Below are 21,341 nucleotides of genomic sequence, written 5' to 3' on the forward strand. Positions count from 1 at the left end.
AATAATCAAACCCAATATGGCTTGAAAATTACTGGCTTTCAAAGGTCAAATCTCTATAGCTTTTTCATCCTCCTTGCCTGCATTTCCCCTTGAAGTTTAAATTAACTGAACTTGGCCTACTTTCCGAATTTTCTAAGAGGACTCTACTATATGGTGTAATACTAGCCGCCTGAGCTGATATGAATACAGAGTGAATACAAGCCACTCTCTATATATGGCTGAGTAATATAAGCAGCTCTTTCAGAAACTTTTAATAGTGTGATTAGCTGGGGTTTTCGACTACTGAGGGACAGCATCAACCCAGAGGCCGTCTGAAACATGCTCTGAGAAGTGAAGCAAAAAAAGAAATATAGAATAGATGACATAATGAAAACTGCACTGCAGCAATATTTGTTGGCTTAAGATTTTTTTTTACATTTTTATATTTTTTTATATTTCCTCTAGTTCAAGAATTCACAGGAATTCTCAAAGTTGGTTGTTCTGTTTCGGCCTTTTTCTTTTGGAAAGTTAAGCTCTTCATTTGCTGAAGATGCAACAAAGCTGCCCAGTACATTGAAGTGGCTGTGAAAGCCTGCTCGTGTGTGAGCATCTGAGTGCAGCCACAGTTGGCTCTTGGGTTTCATTAGATAATCCCGCTTTCCTTTCAGTGGGTATCTATTGTCAGGCATCAGAGGAACCAACCTTAACGGCAGCTTGACAGGAACAGATAAGACAAGGAAAAGTCCTTACCATCTGCTTTTTATTCAGTATTCACAGAGAGAGGCTTGGGAATGCAGCCTCTTGGAATAATGGCGTTGTTCTGAGTGAGTCTCCACCCCTTCCCTCTCTCTCATGCTGAAAAGTACCCTCTGCCTTTGAGCTCTTTGCTCTCCTACTTTCAATGCTCGCTGGGTTCTGGTAAAGAGGGGTCTGAAATGCTTTCTAAAGACACTGTCTCCGTCAGCTGTCGTCCCCCTGGTGCTGCTTCTTCCTCCCTCTCCTCACCCATTATTTCCCAGCTTTTCCTCTCATCTGTCTCTGAGCTGTATTCTCCCTCAAACCCCTGCTGTAATTCTGAACTGTCTTCTTCTTCTCTGGGTCAGGCTAGGGAGGCAGTCTCCACCATTCCTCCTCTGCTGAGTCCCTGACATCCATACTCACCTGAGGGGAAATCGGGGGTGGAGCGGAGGCTGGGTGTTGGTGAGCGGGGAGACAAGCTGTGAGTTGGAGAACCAGGTAAGCTCTCCCCTGATGAGAGGGATCGGTTCAGGCAGGAGAAACTCCGACTAGTATGAAGGAGGGGCGAAGGCTGCTTAGCCAGCTTTTTGAAGAGAGATCTTCTCCTAATGTGAAGACAAAAGCTCTTCTGTAAAACACGCTCCCAACAACACGGCAAAAGCAGGGTGCCATAGTACCATCTCAGCGATAACAACATTCCATTTACCCACAAGGAGTGAAAAAACATTATACGACTACCAAAGTTTTAGACAACACTGCAACCAAAGTTTTAGAACTGCAGTTGTGTAAACTCTACAAACTCAGATCTTGTGGTATTAGAAATGTGGAGTAGAGCTCTGATTTGTACCATGTGGCTTTTAATGAAAAAATATTTATTTAAACAATAAATTAAAAGAAAAAAAGTTGTCACTGTTGCAGGTGACAACAGAATTTGAAAATAAACCCAACCCCCAAATTTTAAGATCTGAAAAACTCATCACAGTTTCATTTCATTTATGAATCACTTCCTATGAAATATTTCAGTGCAGTTTCACAATACAAACAGAACAATGTACAATTGTAAGGTTCTAATTAGAGGCAGTGTCATGTTCTCTGGCCACAACCCCACCTTCATGCCACAGGAGCCACTGGTTACAGAACAGTACTCTTTACATCAGGGGTTGAGAACCTTTTCGATTCTGTGGGCCGGGTCCTTATCTGGCCCCACCCTGTGGGTCAACTTTGAGGTGGTGGTCAGGACAACTCATGTGACATGTCATTTGTATGACATAATTATAATGTCTGAAAAATTATGCATCTTTCTCGTTTTGACTGATCTATCCATATTATTTAAGGAAATGTATGGTTAGTTTGTTTTGTAATTTATTGATCTCTTAAGTTAAAAAAAAATCCCTTGTGCAGTGATTCCCACCTGACAACTAGCTAGCTGTTGGTTGCTTGGGAACCACTGTGCAAAGTGGTAAAAACGGTTTTCAGTTCTCTTTGGCTGTCAGGTAGGAAATGCTGCACAGAAGAGATGCTTTCTGTTGGCACTGGCTGCCTGAGCAAATTCCCTGCAGGCATTGGCTATACTGCCTATCAGCTGATGGGTGGGAGAGCCAAAGACTGCTTTCCCTTGCCAGTACACGATTAGAAGCATACTTTAAGGCTCCCAGTTGTGCACTGACAACAGGTTTGGGACAGGTAGAGAGACGTGCTATAGGAAAACTGCCACATGAGATGAATCTGAATATCTGGCAGGCCAAGCTTGGCCCACTGGCTGGAGGATGCCCACCCTGCTTTGAATGAACAGACAGCTTCTCAAGGGGAAAGGCACTAATAGGAGGTATCTTGCTAATAAGACTTCAGGATGCTGCTGAGACAACAGGAGTTCTAGTCAACACTTGGAACAGGTAACTCTTCAGAATCCTGAGCAGTTTTGCCTTGCCCTCTCTTGGAACTGGCAGCAACAACCTGGACTGAACTACTGGGTTTGACTTACTATTAAACTTGATTGGACCACTGGACTTGCCTTCATATTTGAAATGAAATGACCTCTTACCCTATTCTGTGTGGGTGGCGGGTGCAGTCCCTTGCGGGTCTGCCACTATCGTAGGGCGGTCAGGTAGCTGTTAAAATCCACCCCGGATTGCTGCATTGCAAGGCAGGACTGCCTGCCAAAACCCCAGTTTTGAATCAGCCAAGCAGGGGTCCCTAAGCAGGCAGATCCTTGCTGGTGGACCCTGAGCCAGAGGTTTCCATGCCAGTCCACCAGCGATGAATAAAAGCCAACTGCACCGGGCACATCCAACACAGTTGGCAAACCCTCCCTCCCTCCCTCTTATGCTACTGTAATTTTCTTGTTTTGCATTCTAGGCCACTTGGTGTTACTATCAATCTAACCATATTTTGCTTTCTTGGTTGCTTGTTTTAACCACGTTTTGCTTTTTGTATTACCTAACCTTGCTATGGTTACCAATGGTTGCCATATTCGGAGCCAGGGAGGAATTTGACTGCAAACAGATTGGTCTTGTTTGCAAGTTTTCCCTCACCCATAGCAAAAAAGTTCGGCAGTTAAGGCATTGGGTGGAATGCTACTCATCAAGATTTAGGGTGAATTGGTGCACCAACTGGATCAGAACCAGTGGCATATTCCAGGTACCCTGCTAGAGGGGTCCTGGTGGAAATCTCTTTCCAGAAGCCGATTGTGGGGCAGACAGGCCATAGAGCTTCCAAAGGCAGCCTTAGGATGGCCTTCACAGTAGACTGGCATCTTGCGGAGGCCATAATCTTTGGGTGCAACCCTGAAAAGTTTTAGCCCCCTGGCAGGATGCTGAAGTGGATATACATACAATGCCTGAGCCAAAATCCACCTACATCTGGAATCAAAAAAATTGCAGAATGTTGTCTGCCTGAGTTTGTTCATTATACACTAGCTGTAGCCATGCATTGGGGGGGGGGTGCGACTGGGACCGCAACATTTCCCTCTTAATAGCAAAGAGAACAAACTTCAATTTATTCTGTATTAAGCAACCACAACTTACCTTTCCAAACTCTCCTTCTTTTTTGTTTTCTTACTCCGTCTAACCATTCGGCCCCTATAGCTATTTCTTCTAGCTGGTCCTGTTTTTATTGAAGTATTCTCAAAGGCTGTTGTAGTAATTGACACTTTATTGCCACTCTGTCAAGTAAGAATTTTCAAGGCGTAAGTTGTTACCGAACCATTTTCTTCCAAACAGAACAGCAGATCAGGAGATGCACACCATTACATAGTTAGGAAGAAAGTTTCCACTTACATCAATACCACCAGCAATCATTGATCTTTACTGGTCCCACCTACCCGAGTCATCCTCTTATTATACCAGTCCTTGCTTCCGGGGCTTTTTGAGGGAACATTTTCATCACCCCTCCACTTTGACAGCACCACGTTATAATCTGGATGATGTGGTAATATATAGTGGAGTTCATATGTGGAAGAGTAGGTCATAGGTCAACAACTACTACTGCTTATTAATACAACACTGAGCCCGTGATTTCACTGAGCTAGGCAATTCCTAGTCCAGATCTGTAGAGTGAGCAATTCTTCTTTCTGCTGTTAGCTTCCACTTAAGTTTTACATTACAAGTGAAGTCAGCTGCAGAACTCTAAGAGATCATGAGCAGAACTGAAAAGTGGTGGCCAAGATCCAAACAACAGCACAACCGGCAGCAGACAACAAAGGGAGCTTTGAACTTGTACAGCAGTCCCACTTGCTGCGTGACAAATCTCTTTTGAAACTGAGGAGGCTGGTGGTGGTGGTGAGGATCTGCTCTTCAAAGATAAAAAGTCAAATTCCACTGGGCATGGCCAAGCTCTTTGTATTTTTCAAACATGCTCAACTGTTTATAGTTTAGCATTTTGTTTTGGGGGGAAAGCAATGCATGTCTTCTTCATGGACCAATCAAGCTAAAAAGGACTGAATCCTGCGATTGTCACTGAATGGCTACTGGCTGAAAACATTTGGCTTCAGCAGAACTCTGGCTCCAATGTCAGATGCACCACTGCGGACATGCATTAGGCTCTGTACAATTTTGCTTTCAGAGTGCTACCAGAACTGCTCAATTACATCCATGAGGTGGCAGGGTTGTGTAGTTCATTTGATAATGAAAGGCCAATACTGCTTGCATTCACCCCTGAGCTATATGCCACTTTTTAAATGAGTCAATCCAGAGTCCATTGAACAGTGTAGCTTGGTTTTGTGGCTTGAGTTTCAATTGTTACAATTTTAAGATGTGGATTCACTTGTGAGCTTGATTTTTCAGGGCTTACCACATTTACCAGGAAGGCACTGTTCAAGCTGAGTTTAAAGGTAAAGGGACCTCTGAGTGTTAAGTCCAGTTGCGGACGACTCTGGGGTTGCACGCTCATCTCACTTTACCGGCCTAGGGAGCTGGTGTTTGTCCGCAGACAGCTTCCGGGTCATGTGGCCAGCATGACTAAGCCGCTTCTGGCGAACCAGAGCAGTGCACGGAAACGGCGTTTACCTTCCCGCTGGAGTGGTACCTATTTATCTACTTGCACTTTTACGTGCTTTTGAACTGCTAGGTGGGCAGGAGCTGGGACCGAGAAACGGGATCTCACCCCATCGCGGGGATTTGAACCGCCAACCTTCTGATCGGCAAGCCCTAGGCTCAGTGGTTTAGACCACAGTGCCACTGCGTCCCTTCAAGCTGAGTTTAGGAGGTTATAAATGCTTTGTTAGGAAAGAATGTAGTTCTAGCCACCTTGAAGGAAGTGGTTGTAAGACCACTTCTGAAATAATTCTCTTTGGACCACAAAGGATTTTATCAACACCTGGCTAGTTTCTAATGTTAGGCAAAGTGTTGGAACAAGTGGTTCTGGGTCACCTCCAAGCACTGTCAAATCAAACTGATCATCTAGATCCATGTCAATCTGGATTCTAGCCCAAATCTGGAAGTGAAACTGCTTTGCTTGCCTTGATGGATGACCAGTACTAAGAAACTGACAGAAGGAAAGCAAGTGCCTATTATATATGAAGAACCCTGCCTATAAGCTTAGAATCCAAGCAGTGGCAGACCCAAATATGCTGATGTGCTTTCTGGGTAATATAGACTATACACTAGTAACACAGCAGGACATATTCACTTATTTGGAGAGCAGAGTGTTAAAAGGGAGGAGAGAGAGAATTAGTCGCATGCTCAAGTATATATATAGGCCCGTTCTCTTTCACCACCTGCTGGATTGATGCTGCATCTGAGTAATCTATTTGCTGCAAGTAACTAAGACAATTACTGAAAAGAATGGCTATCAAAGTTGTACATGGTGACAAAACTGGAGAGGCCAGGTCCTCATACTACCCTTTAAAATAAAAAAATTAAAAACCCTCAGTGAATTTGTTGCAGCATGCCTTGAATCACCTAGCCTTTCTAAATGACAAAAATAGAGTTATATACAGGATGCACTTGATAGAAACATGGAAAGGACTAGAGTGCAATTGAAAGGGCCAGCTGCTGAACACCCGCTTAATACAGCAGTGACATTTGTTAGCCGTTATCAGAAAGACTGAATGAGGATGAAATAGGATTACACAGTTCAGAGGATTGATAATTGCAAGAAGTGCTTCATTTTATATCATTACACTTGTGCTATTTTTCTATTCATTGACTTGGGAATGCATCTTCACCTACACTGCATGTCCCGTCTCTGTGTGGGGAGCATTCAGGCTTCAGCTTTATTATGTTTAAGTGGTTCTATTAATCCGCAGGCTCTTAGCAATTTTCCACTTGACTAGCCAAATATATGTGGTTCAAAACCACCACCAAAGGAGGGTTGTGATAACTGAGTTATTTATAGGTTCTGAGAGCTCCTCTAGCTTCAAATAAGAGATGAATATGAAAGACATACCAAATATTGCAGCGGAATTCTTTGCTGCCTTTATGCTCCATTTAAAATTACAGCCAGCTAACTCAGAAATATGTTTATAAATTGCTTAAAATGCTAGGTTACCTTAAATTTAGATTTGTGATTTGTAGTGCCAAATGGGCAGCGCTGGGATATATGATATGACAAGGTTGTGTTCGAAATATTCCAATGGGGATCTGGTCTGCACCGAACCTGTGGCTGCATCTTATTGCTCTCACTGTAGTCAACTTGGTGAGCCCAGGATAAAACAGCTTTAAGGCTGGATAAGCACGAGTTGCTAATAGCTACTAAGATTCAGCCTCCAGAAGGCAAGGCATCTACTGAATGAATGGTAAGCGCCAGGTTTCTTGTACAAAACTTTAAAAAATATGAATAAATAAATACTGTACCTTTAATAACAGTTCTATGACTTCAGTATGAACAAGGCCATGCACTGGTTCTCCATTGATATGTGTGATGAGGTCACCAGCTTTCAATCCAGCGTGATAAGCTGAACTTCCTTCTTCAACATTCTAGAAAGCAAAGAGAGGTATTTCTGAACCAGAAATCTTATTGGAATTATATGATCTATGTCTAAGTTAAGGATAATGTAAACTGAGTGTGTAAAGGGCAGAGTATAAATAATAAAATTATTTTAGAATTTTGTTTTGGTGTCCAGGTAAGATGGAAAATGGAACTTGAAAATGGATTAGAGAAGCCAATGGATGTTGGGCTAAGCAAATCAAGTGGCTCAGCTGCAAGCAGCAGACTGTGATGCAACTTAACTTTTTTGGATCTGGACATATGATATCTGAGTTAAGTGAACACTTAACAGATGCACAGAAAATTGTAAAATTGGTCTAGGTCTAGAATGGCATATAATGAACATACTGCCCCCTACAAGGTCACCCAGATAGCTTGTTAGAATGCCAGCATGTTGGGCCATTTTCATCGGATGTAGACTTCAAGCAACAAACATAAGCCTTACCCAGACAATATGCTGTACTGTGTAGATATCACTATCACCCACATACACTCTGATTGCGCGGATAGTAAATCCATACTTCTTGCCTGAGGTGTGAATTATGACAGGCTGATGAGGACTTGCAGAAGCAGCTGAAGAATCACGGCTAGGCGAAGAATCTCTAGAAGACGAAGGATCTGAAGACACGGAATGGGGGGACATTGGACTTCCCAAAGGGGACACACCAAATATATCTGGAACAAATGGTCCTCTATATAAGAGTACATTCTGAATTTATGTTCATACATCCTACATATGTAGACTAGAAAACTAAGCAGATGCTTAAAAAAATAATTCTCTCCCCCGTAAATTTCCAAAACATTTACAATACAGTGGTACCTTGGTTTACGAAATTAATCTGTTCCGGAAGTCTGTTCTTAAACAAAGCGTTCTTAAACCAAGGTGTGCTTTCCCATAGCAGTGAGGGACTCAATTTACAAATGGAACACACTCAACAGGAAGTGAAACATGTTCTTATTCCAAGGCAAAGTTCACAAACCAAAACACCTACTTCTGGGTTTGCAGCGTTCTTAATCCAAGCTGTTCATAAACTAAGCTGTTCTTAAACCAAGGTACCACTGTATGTATCTTTTGTTGGGTAGGATTTTTTTAAAAACTGAATGAATAATCTAAAGGTGCGTTTACATTAAAATTTCCTGTTCTTTTTCCATGGAGATCCCTACATATACAAATTATTGTTCTCCTATTTACAAAAACAAAACAAAAAATAATTATTTTAAAAATATTACTTCAAATTAAATACCTAGCAAAGTTGCACTAATATCACACTGCATAAAGAGGAAAGCGGTATATACAAGCATCAATTTAATAGTTATAATCATGATCTCTACCTCCTGGAATCATAAGGGATAGAGCACTGGCCGAGAGGGACTTTGTGACTTTTCCAGAGATTTTCTTTTTCTCTGTCGTTTCTAATCGCTGACGAGCCATATGAGATGCTTGCTCATTGGAAGGCTTTGAGGAATTATCAGTGCTGTCCACACACTCACTTCTTCCATTTATCTGATCTAAGTGCTCTGAAAAACTTCCAACTGCACAAAAGAAAAGAACAAACACACTGAAGAAACAAACAAACCAAGAGGTTGGGGCAGAATCATACAACACTGTAAAACAATCTCATTTCTAGAAGCATGTAAATACACTAAAATGTTATGCCCACTATTGACTTAATTGTTAGCCATGTCTAGGGATCAGGAGAGAGCCAACACAATGGTCTCCTTCCCCTTCCATGCACTAGACTCCCCATATTTGTGGAAATCTACAACTTTAGACTGGAAGGAGTGAACAGCTAAGATGTCCTGCACAATTTATACTGTCATGTAAGTGTTTATGCAAGACTTATACAACTAAAAAAGTAATAATTTAACAATGAACAAAATGTATCCTACTCTTTTATGTGTCTATTCCTAGGTTAGGTGATTTACGCGGTCATCGGTTACAACGGTAGCTGATGAATCAATGATCACTAGGCAAATGAGATAGCCTGCACTGACAATGGCCATGTTTGCACATCATACTTACCAAATCATGCCTTGACATAAACATGCTAGCTCCTGAAGAGGAGATCACATCCAATGTGCTCCTTTCAAGAGGTTTTGGCTCAATGTGGCACCTAACCCAAGGTTTGGCTTAGCATGCTTAAGGTCTATCTTTCTTGCCAACAAACTGGAGCCAAGATTTGTTCTATAGGCTGAAGTTTCTGAAATCACATTACTGCAGTGTGCTATAGATGGGGATGCCTGTGAAGATGGTTCAGAAACTGCAGCTGGTGCAGAATTCAGCGCCCAGGTTGCTTCCTGGAGTAAGATGTTCTGAGCACATAACACCAACCTTAGCCCAACTGCACTGGCTTCCAATTAATTTCCAGGCTTAATTCAAATGCTAGATTTGAGCTATAAAGCCTTATGTGGCTCAGGAACCCAATACAGTGGTACCTCTGGTTAAGAACTTAATTCGTTCTGGAGGTCCACTCTTAACCAGAAACTGTTCTTAACCTGAGGTACCACTTTAGCTAATGGGGCCTCCCACTGCTGCCACCGCACAATTTCTGTTCTCATCCTGAAGCAAAGTTCTCAACCTGAGGTACTATTTCTCGGTTAGCGGAGTCTGAACCTGAAGCGTCTGTAACCTGAGGTATCACTGTACTTGAAGAACTGCTACTCCTGACATAAACTGGTCCAGTCTCGGCGATTGTCATCTGAAGCTCTTTTCTGAGTGCCCCCTCCACTGAAGATCCCGAGGGTGGCAACATGAAAATGGGCCTCTTCAGTGGTGGTTCCCTACTTGAGGAATGCTCTCCCAAAGGAAACTTCCCTGACACCATCTTTGTCTAGTTGTAGGTGTGATGCAAAAACTTTCATTTTTACCTGTGCTATTGACACTTAATTTGAAAAGTTTTTAAGTATCTGTGGCCTCTTTTGATGGGGCAGGAGTCTAGACCTTTATTTTATTTGTTTGTCTTCTAATATTTTATTGTGTTTATTGTAATTACCGGTAGTCTTAGTATTTCAATTATGTCTGTAAGACACCAAGTCATTTCTATGAGTAAAGCAATTAATTAATGATACAGTGCCCATGAAAGTCACTGCCATCCATGTATGTTGTTCATTAAAAGAGAAATCCCCAATGTCCCATTACCCATTTAGATTATGCATTTTGTGTCGCATGTAGTTTGGCCCTAAAACTGAAGACATACAGCAATTTTGATCTTGGAATTTAAGAAGGAAAAGGTCAGATGAAATGTCTAACTTTATACAAAACAGATGAACAAAACACACATGCTGTAGAAAATACTTCCATACTTGAGACTTACCTGATAGCGTGGAGCTACTGATTGTGCTTGCTGGAGTTGTTACCTCCACTTCATCTAAAACAATTTCCTCACTAACAAATGCAACCTTTTCTTGATCTTTGCAGGATCCAGCAGAACGCGGTGATTCTTCTTCATCTCCTTCAGCTGATACTGACAATTTTGGAAGTAACCCTGAACTGTGACGTTGCCTAGAACTTTCAGTACCAGAAGACAAAGATGTAGATAGTTGCTGCCTACATTTAAAATGATATTTACACAATATAATTAAATAGGTGAACACAAATCAAAACCAGAAAAACACAAAATTTTGCAGTGTTGCATTAACAGAAAAATTAATCAAACACAATGGTGTTAAGAGAGAACCAATGTCCTACTGTACACATCTCATGTTATGTCTGATCTCTGGCATGTCATTATAGTTTGGCCTAATCTGCTTCATAGGATTATTGTGAAGTTACTTTATGATAATTCTACATACTCTATTGGCAGGGGACAAATATGAAATAAATACTTACATTTCAGAATATTCTGAGCTCCAGCTTAAAGATTCTGCAGATGTTAGTACTACATTCTTTGTTCTCTCCGTTGTATCTTCCTTCTCTGCAGTTTGATTTCGAGTTCCTCGATCTATACTGCTAAAAACCTGTACATGGGGGCAAAAGAAATGATAGCTAACAGTTGTTTGTATCTAAAAGAACTTCAGAAAAATACATATCATGCAGAGCTCTGCATGCTCTAAATACTTATAGGCAGTACCCTGGAGTTTTAAAGGACTTCAGTAGATGAAGTTCTTAAAAGGATTTTCAATTCTACTCTCCTTGGTATCTTTGCTAAGCAACAGGGTAGCTAATGGCATCTTTTCTGTCATGAATTCATCTCATTTCTTCTTCACCTTTGACTTTATGCACTATGGTCATGCATGCTAAACCTATAGATGCTTCAGGATTTTTATATCATAGGATCAGTGCATATCTCAAATACCTCTTAACCATAAAGTCACTGAAAAAACAAAAACAAAAATATCAGCAAGTCATATAATGGCCATCACTCAGGAATGCAAAGTGGTAGGGAGAGTGAGCTGAAATTGACTGTGAAGATGAGAATAAATTACTTGACTAAATGATTTAGAGATTTGGCGGGGGGGGGGGGTGGCCATAAAAAAGCCAGTTGTTTATCTGACAACCTGCATATTGAGATTGTTTGCAATGAAAAAAGTTGAGCTTTTAAGATATCAGTATCATACTATTCTTGTAGTATCCTATCTTACAAATGCACAGAAGCCATCCACAAAGAGAAGATTTAAATGCTTCTTGCTGTTTGAGAATTGGATTCCTGCTGCCAAATCATGACAAAGGTTTAACATCACTAGACGGAAAGCAAGACCTTCTCTTGCTTTTCCCGCTTGCCCATTCTTAAATTGCCTCTACAGATGAATGGGGATTATGGATTTCTACAGATAGGGAAGCATATAACTATGCACAAGAGGAACAGAAACTTTAAAATCCCTTGCATTTAATCATATTCTGCAAAAAGCATTTGGAAATGGTATACAGTCACCCACCGAGTTTATTTATTTACACATATAGCCCATCACATCACAGGGGTTTAGAGAAGGTACTGCAATAGCAGACAAACTATAAAAAGCATACATATTTTAAGATGTTAAAACTGCTCCTGCCCTTCCCTGAAAAACAACAACAACAGTGTACTCGGGGTGGACAAAATTACAATGAGGGGGGAAAGTATTTGATCCCCTGCTAAATTTGCCCTTTTGCCCTCTGACAAAGAAATGGCCAGTCCATAATTTTAATGGTAGGTTTATTGTAGTTGTGAGAGACAGAATAACAACAGGAAAACCCCCAGAAACCCAGAAGACAAAAGTCAGAGATTGATGTGCATTATAATAAGTGAAATCAGTATTTGATCCCCTCTCAACCAGCCAGATGTCAGGCTACCTGGTATGTAACGAGCTGAGATTAGAAGCACCTGCTGTAAGGGAATGGTCTTACCTGTAATCCCAGCTCGTTACAGTACCTGTACAAAAACCACCTGTCAACAGAAGCAATTAATCCAACAGATTCCAAAGTAGCCACCATGACCAAGACCAAAGAGCTGTCCAAGGATGTCAGGGACAAGATTGTAGACCTGCACAAGGCTGGACTGGGCTACAAGCAGCTTGGTGAAAAGGTGACAACAGTTGGTGCAATAACTTGCAGATGGAAGAAACACAAAATAACTGTCAACCTCCCTCGGTCTGGGGCTCTATGCAAGATCTCATCTCGTGGAGTTGCAATGATCAGGAGAATGGTGATGAAGCAACCCAGAACTACATGGTGGGAAGTTGTCAATGATCTCAGGGCAGCTGGGACCATAGTCACCATGAAAACAGTTGGTAACACACTACGTTGTGAAGGACTGAGATCTTGCAGAGCCCGCAAAGTCCCCTTGCTCAAGACAGCACATGTACAGGCCCATCTGCAGTTTGCCAATGCACATCTGAATGACCCAGAGGAGAACTGGGTGAAAGTGTTGTGGTCAGATGAGACCAAAATCGAGCTCTTTGGCATCAACTCAACTCACAAACTCAATGGGCAAATTTAGCTGGGGATCAAATACTTATCCCCCTCACTGTATGCTTACGTACTCATTCATTCACTTTATTTGTATACCATTTTTCTATGCAGAGAAATATGCTTAAAGAGGCTTGCAACCAAGAAACAGGGATACATTTCAAACACACACTACAAAACAATTTCATTATAACACAGCAAAACAATAACATACCCACATTTACATAACAACATGACAAAACAATAGCGAATATAGTAACATAGAGAAAAACACATTCTAATACTATAAATAGAACAGCATGCAACATCCAATAGCAAAAATAACGAGGGAGCGTCACAGTTTCACCTTAGCCCTTAGTGCTATACTAAGGAATAACTAAGTTAAACCACCCAGAATATTCATTTTTATATATTCGATACTGCAATACTTATGCTCAAAACGGCAGAAGCTTATTTTGGATAAGTTAAAACTGAACTAAGACCTAAATATTAGCTTTTGCTATTTTCGTATGGGGTCTCTTCTTCGTTACTTTCTCACTTTAAAAATCCAGGAGCAATGCTTTTAGTTACTTTCCTCTTGATCTCACATACTCATCATATGGAAACATGATGAACTCACAAAGAAGCAAGTTACAGGTGCGGGGGGGGGGGGCGCTTATTGTTTTTTGACAAATGATCTGCCTGGGTACAATGGAAGAAAGTGAACCTCTAGCTTAGGGTTTGCTATGGAGTGTGACCATTTTTGTATTTGTTCAAAGGAACCGAAATGCATAATGCTAATATATTTACTTAATATCCAATAATTTGGATATTTTCTCAAACAGCCCTAGTAAAGTAAACCATAATAAATTAACAGTAGTAGTATTTACAGGAAGATCATTTTTTTAAAACCCTTCAATGGACGTGCCAAAAATGCCTCTCAATAATTCACCACTACACTTTTCTTCTGTTTTCTCATGCATTACACTCACCACAAATATGGTACATATCTTATGGTACATGAAAATGCTTACTTTTGAAAATCGATGTGAACATGAAGAAAACTGCCTAATCTCCAAATTAAAATCTTCATCGTTTGTATCATCCTCTTCTTCTGTTTCCATGTGGTGGTATTTCTCAGAACGAGCTATAAAGTACAGGACAATCTGTCAGAATTTACTGTAGTTTGAAAACTAACTGAAGGGCAGTTTTATTTTTGTTAATACATTCAACTTCTAGGGCAGTAAAACATAGCATTAAAATTATCGCTTCTGTAGAAAATTAAACATACTGTCAAAGTAGCTTGTGTCATCTTCAGATTCCAGCTGAGGAATGAATTCTGCCTTCTGTCTCAGCAAAGTATTCCAATCTAAGTTTTGGAAGAATGGGTGCTGTTTCACCTCATAAGCACCACCTGGGGGAGCAAGAGAAGCCTGTCTGTATTAATTCTACAAATAAATTATTCAGTCATATTTATTTTAAAATAATAATGCCATTTATTTCTAAAACGGTTGCCATGTTGTCGTTGTTTCTAAATGATTATCTTGGATTAACCTGTCTTTAAAAAACAAACTACAAAAACTTGAGACTGCTTCCCAGTCCATCTTAAGTAGGTAAAATGTACACCAGAACCAGTATTTACTTTGACACAGAAGTAAAGCATTAAACAAACCAGTAAGAATACATTAGAAACTTGAGCCAATGAAAGGACATTAACATTTGTTTTAATGTTGAAAAAATAGTCTATGAATATTACCAACTGTTTAATTACTTTTGTGAACTACATTTTCATGTTCTTCTTCAAGGGATAACCTGAGCTCAGGCAAGTTAGAAGCAACACAATGTATGTGATATCAAAAAAATTAAAAACACCCACTATGTCATATGAAATAATATTAACAACACACTGGGAAATAAACATTGGTGATCTTGCATTTTTATTTGATGTTCATTTTGTTGTCTATATTTTAAACTTTATTTAAAAATAAAATTCCCTGTTAAAAAGGCTATCTTTTTCCTTAAAAACAATTTATTTATTTATTGGTAGTTGTACACTGAGGGGACAATTTGGGCCAAGATGCTCTGGAGAGGGGAAAGGGAGCTGAATTATATATAATGGATTGAACTGGTTAGCCAATACTTTGGTGTTTCTGCACTCAACGGGTACAATATTTTGCATAGTATCTAGAACAGTAGTATGCAAACTTTTTTTACTTACAGACATGAAAATTGCTGGTGGGTAATTAATGATTAACACAATGATTCTTTTTTTCGGCCTGTTTTATCAATTGTAATGTGCTGTGCTAGATGCTGTATGTTTTTAAATTGTACTTTATTGCTTCTTTCATTTCTTTTTATTTTAAAAGAAGCAATAAAAATACAATTAAAAGTTATACAAATATTTTATATGGTGAAGGTGCCGTCTCTTTTCTTCAATCACAAATCCAGACACTACATAACAGTTATAGATTGACTTTCTAAGAAGACCTTGGGGGGGGGTATTGGTTTTTTATTCTTGTTTTTATTATGCCTTTTGTGTTTTTCATCCTCTATTTTTATATTGTGAACCTGGTCCAGATTGGCTACCTGAAATGTTTAGGGGGGGAGGGAAGGGGAGGGTTAATGGGTTCTTGTTATTGTTGCACTTGTAAAAAATGTAATTTACAAGTACTCTGGAAACCAATGTATGCTTGTATTTGGGGGGAAGGGAGGGACCCATAAATAATAACAATAAAAAGAACCAAATCCAGAGATACGCTGCAGACCACCAGAAGGAATCTCATGGACTACTAGTGGGCCATGGACCAGAGTTTGAGAACCTCTGATCTAGAATAACAGTGAAAGTCAGAAGTTTACCAAAATTTGACAATTGGTTTTAGGCAAATGCCAAATGCATGACTTTCCAAAACAGTATTATTTCCGAATTTTTAAAAGTCACTTTTGCACAGCATTCCAAATGTCAAACAATCTAGACTCACCAAAAATTGTGACTGTCAATTTTTCACCTCCAACTCAAATGCACATTCTCTAAATGAATAATACTGTCATTCAAAGAAACACTTTTCAGTCTCTCTTTATACGCACAACTTTATCACAAACCAAGGCAACCAGCACTGCTATTACCAGCACATTATCAATCTCTCTATGGAAAACTGGAGCACAAATTACAGCCAGTCCACAGTACAAAAGACATAGCTGTATTCATCACCCCTTTCCTTTTATCTCTTTCAATTTCTCCTGTTTTTTACTCCTGCAAAAGAATTGCACTGAATGAAGAGGATAAGAAAGCATTATGTGACTCAAACTCAAGCCTTTTCTTTGTATTAGTCAAAAGAAAAGTTCAGTCACTCACACTAGCATCTACTGAGATAATTGTTTTGACAGCGTTAACTGTGGCACATGAAAATGGCATTCTATATTGATTAACCATGATGTAAACTTTGATATGCTATAGAAGAGTCGGGGCTCTCTGCTGAAGTGCTATTACTAGACACTGCCTCTGTATAGTGGGAGATGTATGGGATTCCTTAAAGTTTGGTACAGCTCAGTCAATGTGCTATGGGTGCCAAGATGCATTATACAGCCAGGAGAGCAGTAGCTATGGTCCCCCCTTGTGGAGAAATGGTCCCACCTGTGCCTTTTGGTTTGTATATCACTACAGCGTTCAGGCATGAGGTTATGTATGGCTTCTTCTGTATGTATGAGTGAGGTGGACTGAGTGAGTAGCCAAACAAGACATAAAGCACATAGATCAGATACATTTTCAGGGACAGAAAAGGGTTCAGGATAGGACTTCCAGAATCCCATTGCTGATTGGCACTTCAGTTGTTTCCGCAGATCGTTTATTTCAGACCCAGTAGCATGTCTTCCGATGCCTGAAGCAGAAACTTTAGTGAAATACCCACAGGGTGGATATGTGTCCATTCCATCATCACAAACACCACTCCAGGATATTTAATAGGAGTAGTTGCTTTCACCACAAACATACAGTTTTGGATTTCCTCCCCACTTTGTTTTCCCTTCTGCATGAGTTCAGTTTCTTTTCTGTTTGCGCCTCACCATGTTTGGTGCACGTATGGTTATGTATTTTTTGAACTTTCAATAACAATTAATAATAATTTTTAAAAAACAAATATACACTTTCAGAACTGGGAATCTATTAATAGACTGTGATGTGATTGGGAAACAGCATTGTCTATACAAACCCACATTTGGCCCTTTGCAGGCATTATGAACTCAGGTTGCAGAAGTGCTGGCACTGGCATTTTCCTTAAGAAAATATGTTTAGTGTGTGAAAAGCAGTCTCAGTATTCATCAAAATATGTTGGAAAAGCACAACAGGAACAGTACACTGTGGAGTCTGGTCAAATGACTGCTTCCTTAAAATATTACCGGTGAAACAAAACTAGATGTTGCCCTTGTAATAAATGTTCATAATGCATTCACTGTAAGGTATTTCTTAGTCAAAAAGAGCAAGATAAAATGGCCCAAAACAAGCCAAGAAGATACTATTTCTATCATCTTGGTAAACATGAGTGTAAAAACCATGCTTTCTAACCTGTTCCCAATCTCTCCAAGGGGTTTTGTCTCAGAAGCAAAGTAATCAGTTCCTGGGCATCCGGAGGAGGTGCTTCATCTTTTTCTGGCCAGTTGATCTCATCTAGCAGAGAAAGATACAAATTGTCAATCTTTTTTTAACAGTCTATCATTCAACATTGACTTTTGACATCTATTCAGCATAACTTGGTGCAGCATAAGCGCAGCCTCAGGGATCAAGGTGGAGGTGTTGCTGTGGTTCACTGATCTTCGGCCATGCTTACCAGGAGACATCTTCATTCGGGGGCTGGCCTTTGGTTTGACACTTGGTGTCAAACCAGAGAGAGAGAGAGACTGGCGATGCTGTTGCCCAGTAGTCTCCCTAACAGAGCTAATGCAAGCAGCCTCTGGTGTCACATTGGAGAACACTAGGAATATTGTCCCGGGGGGTTTAAACGTCCATGCGGAGGCTGCTCTTGTTGGTCTGGCTCTGGCCCTCATGGCCTCCATGACAACCATGGGGCTCTCTCAAGTGGTCACCAACCCTGACCCATAGCACAGGACAACTTGTTTTTCTGCCCCTGGTGACAAAGCTGATGATATTTTACTGTATTTTTGGTTTTTATGGAAGCCGCCCAGAGTGGCTGGGGAGGCCCAGCCAGATGGGCGGGGTATAAATAATAAATTATTATTATTATTATTACTATTATTATTATTAATAATAATAATCTGGAAATAGGAAGGGTTTCTGTGACCTCCTAGTCATGCTCAGGCCACTTCCTGGTGAGGTTGGGCTAATGGTACCAACTTCCCTCTGTAGAGATGGAAGACCCACTATTATGGTTCACCCCTGGAGACTTATGGATTTCAATGGATTCCTGAATGCTCTGGGGGGGTTTTCTGGTGGATAGAACTGGCAATCCTGTTGAGGCCAATGGAATTGTGAGACTCAGAAGGCTGTAGATATAATCATGCCTGACCCCCGTGGAGCATGTTTGGCACCCTGGTATACTGGGAAGCTGTAATTAATGAAACAGTTTAGGTGATGGCTAATGTGCAGGTGGCAGAAGTCTTATTGCAAAGATGACCGAACAAGTGCTAGAGCACATAATCCTGCCTACTATGTGGAAGTGAATGCAGCAAAGGAGGCTCACTTTGCTGCTTCCATCACATCCTTGATAAGTAGGTTAGCAGAGCACTTCAGAGTGGCCCATAGCCTACCGATACCTATATTGGTAGACAGAGCCTGAGACACCTGAGGGTCCCTCTGTGCATTGCTTTGAGGACAAAGTTGGTTACCTTCACAGCAAGCTAGATGCCAGGATTGATGGTGTTCCAAGTGAGTTTTCCAATGTCCCATCCAACCATGTTTTGTAGGATCATCTACAGGTGATGGGTATTGGGGCCACTGTTCTGCAGTGGTTCTGGTGTCATCTTCAAGAGATGGTTTCAGAACACAGCATACTTCTCAATCCCAATAGGGCACCACAGGGTCTCCTGTGCTATTTAACATCTACATTAAGCCACTGGGAGTTGCCATTAGGCATTTTGGAGCAAGGTGTCATCAGTATGCTGTTGATACCCAACTCTGTTTCTCAGTAACATCTGAATCAGGAATGGATGAGAAGACCCTGAACCAGTGTTTGGATGCAGTGGTGGACTGGATGAGAACTAATAAACTGAGTCTGAATCTTTGCAAAATGGAGGGTGGGTGGGACCAGGAAGTTGGTAAGTTGCCTGCCCTGGATGGAGTTGTGCTTTCTTTGAAGGGACCAGAAGTGGATTTTAGGGGTGCTTCTAGATCTAGCTCTGTCACTAGACGGGTGTCCACAGCGACTAGGAGTGCCGTATGCTAACTTTGGTTGTTAAGACAACTGTGGACATTCCTGTATCAGAATAGTTTGACCACAGTGGTCCATGCATTGGCAACCTCATGGCTGGATTACTGCAGTGGGGTTGATCCAGAGGCTGCAGCTGATGCAGAACTTCATTCACCTTGGATGAGGACAGGAAATATCTACATACTCCTTGGCTCTGAACATTTCCTGCCTTGGACAGTAGGTGGTGATGTTTACCTATGTAACAGCCTGACACCCAGGGGAAATAGTCATGCAACTTGCAAACTATATTCAAGATGCAAGACCAGGTCCTATGGCAAAGGTCACAACTTAATTGCGGTATTCTCCAGAAGGGCCAGATTAAACATCACAACTATGATGGGCCACATGCTGAATTTTACCTAGGTGGATTTACACAGAAAAGCTTTTACTCAGAGTGAAAAGCAAAAGACAAATTTTTCAACTTGGTTGAAGGAGATTTAAACACAAACCCAAGCCTTCTGAGGAAGGCCACATTTGGAAGACCTGATATCTGAATCCTGTCAAATATGGTTGCCCATAGATCTAAACACATGCTGAAGAAATCTATCATGCAAAAGGCGATTTCGTGGTGGAATAAACCATAGCTTTTAACTAACTTTTTTTGCATTTATGTTTTGTAATGAGGTAAATCACTCCAATGCGCAGGCACAGAATGGGGTATGAAAAGCAGTGGAAAAGGGAGGGAGGGGTGTTAAATAAGAAGCTATGGCAAAGACACATTCTCTGAACTCAAGAGAATCTGACAGATATAGTCTTCCTTTCCCCTAGGGAGAAACATATAAAGAATCTCATAGCACAGAAGAAATGCACCAGGGGGAAAATTACTTCCTAAGCAATGCCAATTCTTTGAATTGAAGCTTGTACTCAGGTATTAATTATACTTTACTACAAGTTTTTTTAAAAAATATTTAATATTTATTTAGTATTAAAATACACAGTATGGAAAGTGTAGTATCCCTTAACCATGGTAAAACAACTGACCATTTTTTCGTCTCCGCTTCCTCCTCATACATTTATTTCCCCTACTGCTGCAATTGTTAACTAGAGTTTGATTTCAACAAGAATTTTAACCTAGAATAAGATGCACATTTTCAGTCTCTGCAACTTCTGCTAAAATACTGAATCGTCCAATTTCTTTTTAGTTATCTGAAGCTATTGGAATGTCCTTCTCCAGCTTATTACTTTATTACATAATATCATATGCATGCACCCAAATGTACAAATGCACATGATAAGATAAACACAATGAAAGCATGGCAGTATTTTATTTTTCCTGCCTACAAATGCTATTTAAATGCATTCTGAAAAACAAAATATGAAAATTGTTGCTGCCTCAGGGATCAAAAACAACAACTGCTTGTTTTAATTAAACATTTGATTGTCCCAAAAAAACAGTATGTTTTTAAATCTATAAACAGCTAATATATTGTATAAAGAGGTTATTTACTGTAGGCAACCAACAAATCTATTTCATTAGATTACAAGCATGCCTAGCTGGAAGATCTAATAGAACATAGACATAATTGCAGCCTCGCCTCCCCTGTTCACTTCACTAGTGTACCTTTTCATTGCATTTTATAGAATGGATCGGGAAACAACTAGTAAAAGAAATGTCATTCTAGTAAGCATTTGGCATAAACTGTGGCCATCTACATGTTTTGCATCTGGAAAATATAAGGGAACAGCAGGTAGGATAGAGATAGATACTGTTTAATTATCATTTAGTTTTGCCACAAGCTGCATAACAATACTTAGGGCCGGCCTGCAGGTTAAGATCTAAAAGGTTATTGAATTTTAAATGAAAGAAGAACAGCTGTTACAGAAATAACATTATACTGTAACGGCCACTAGTGAAATCATTAACAATCTGTGAACTGCATTTGAATCCTTCTTTTCCCCATTATTTATTATTTGGGAGACAT

At 40.3% G+C, this 21,341-nt stretch overlaps 1 protein-coding gene across 22 annotated transcripts in view; it reads right to left on the reverse strand.

Moving 5' to 3' along the window:
* MAST4 (microtubule associated serine/threonine kinase family member 4) overlaps positions 1 to 21,341 on the reverse strand; it is a 210,853-nt gene that overhangs the window by 6,211 nt on the left and 183,301 nt on the right. For 16 of the 22 annotated variants that reach the window (XM_083703393.1, XM_083703386.1, XM_083703375.1 and 13 more), the window contains 10 exons: positions 17,562 to 17,663; positions 14,295 to 14,417; positions 14,038 to 14,150; positions 10,970 to 11,097; positions 10,455 to 10,687; positions 8,473 to 8,673; positions 7,586 to 7,815; positions 7,008 to 7,130; positions 3,741 to 3,877; positions 1,141 to 1,322 (listed from right to left, as the gene is read on the reverse strand). In XM_083703393.1, coding sequence (XP_083559519.1) covers positions 1,141 to 1,322; positions 3,741 to 3,877; positions 7,008 to 7,130; positions 7,586 to 7,815; positions 8,473 to 8,673; positions 10,455 to 10,687; positions 10,970 to 11,097; positions 14,038 to 14,150; positions 14,295 to 14,417; positions 17,562 to 17,663 — 1,572 coding nt within the window. The remainder of the gene's footprint in view (positions 1 to 1,140; positions 1,323 to 3,740; positions 3,878 to 7,007; positions 7,131 to 7,585; positions 7,816 to 8,472; positions 8,674 to 10,454; positions 10,688 to 10,969; positions 11,098 to 14,037; positions 14,151 to 14,294; positions 14,418 to 17,561; positions 17,664 to 21,341) is intronic. The other 6 variants (XM_083703394.1, XM_083703391.1, XM_083703390.1 and 3 more) reach the window with 1 other exon arrangement.

The sequence above is a fragment of the Podarcis gaigeae genome (genome assembly GCF_964106915.1).
Source record: "Podarcis gaigeae genome assembly, chromosome: 11".
Lineage (NCBI taxonomy): Eukaryota > Metazoa > Chordata > Lepidosauria > Squamata > Lacertidae > Podarcis > Podarcis gaigeae.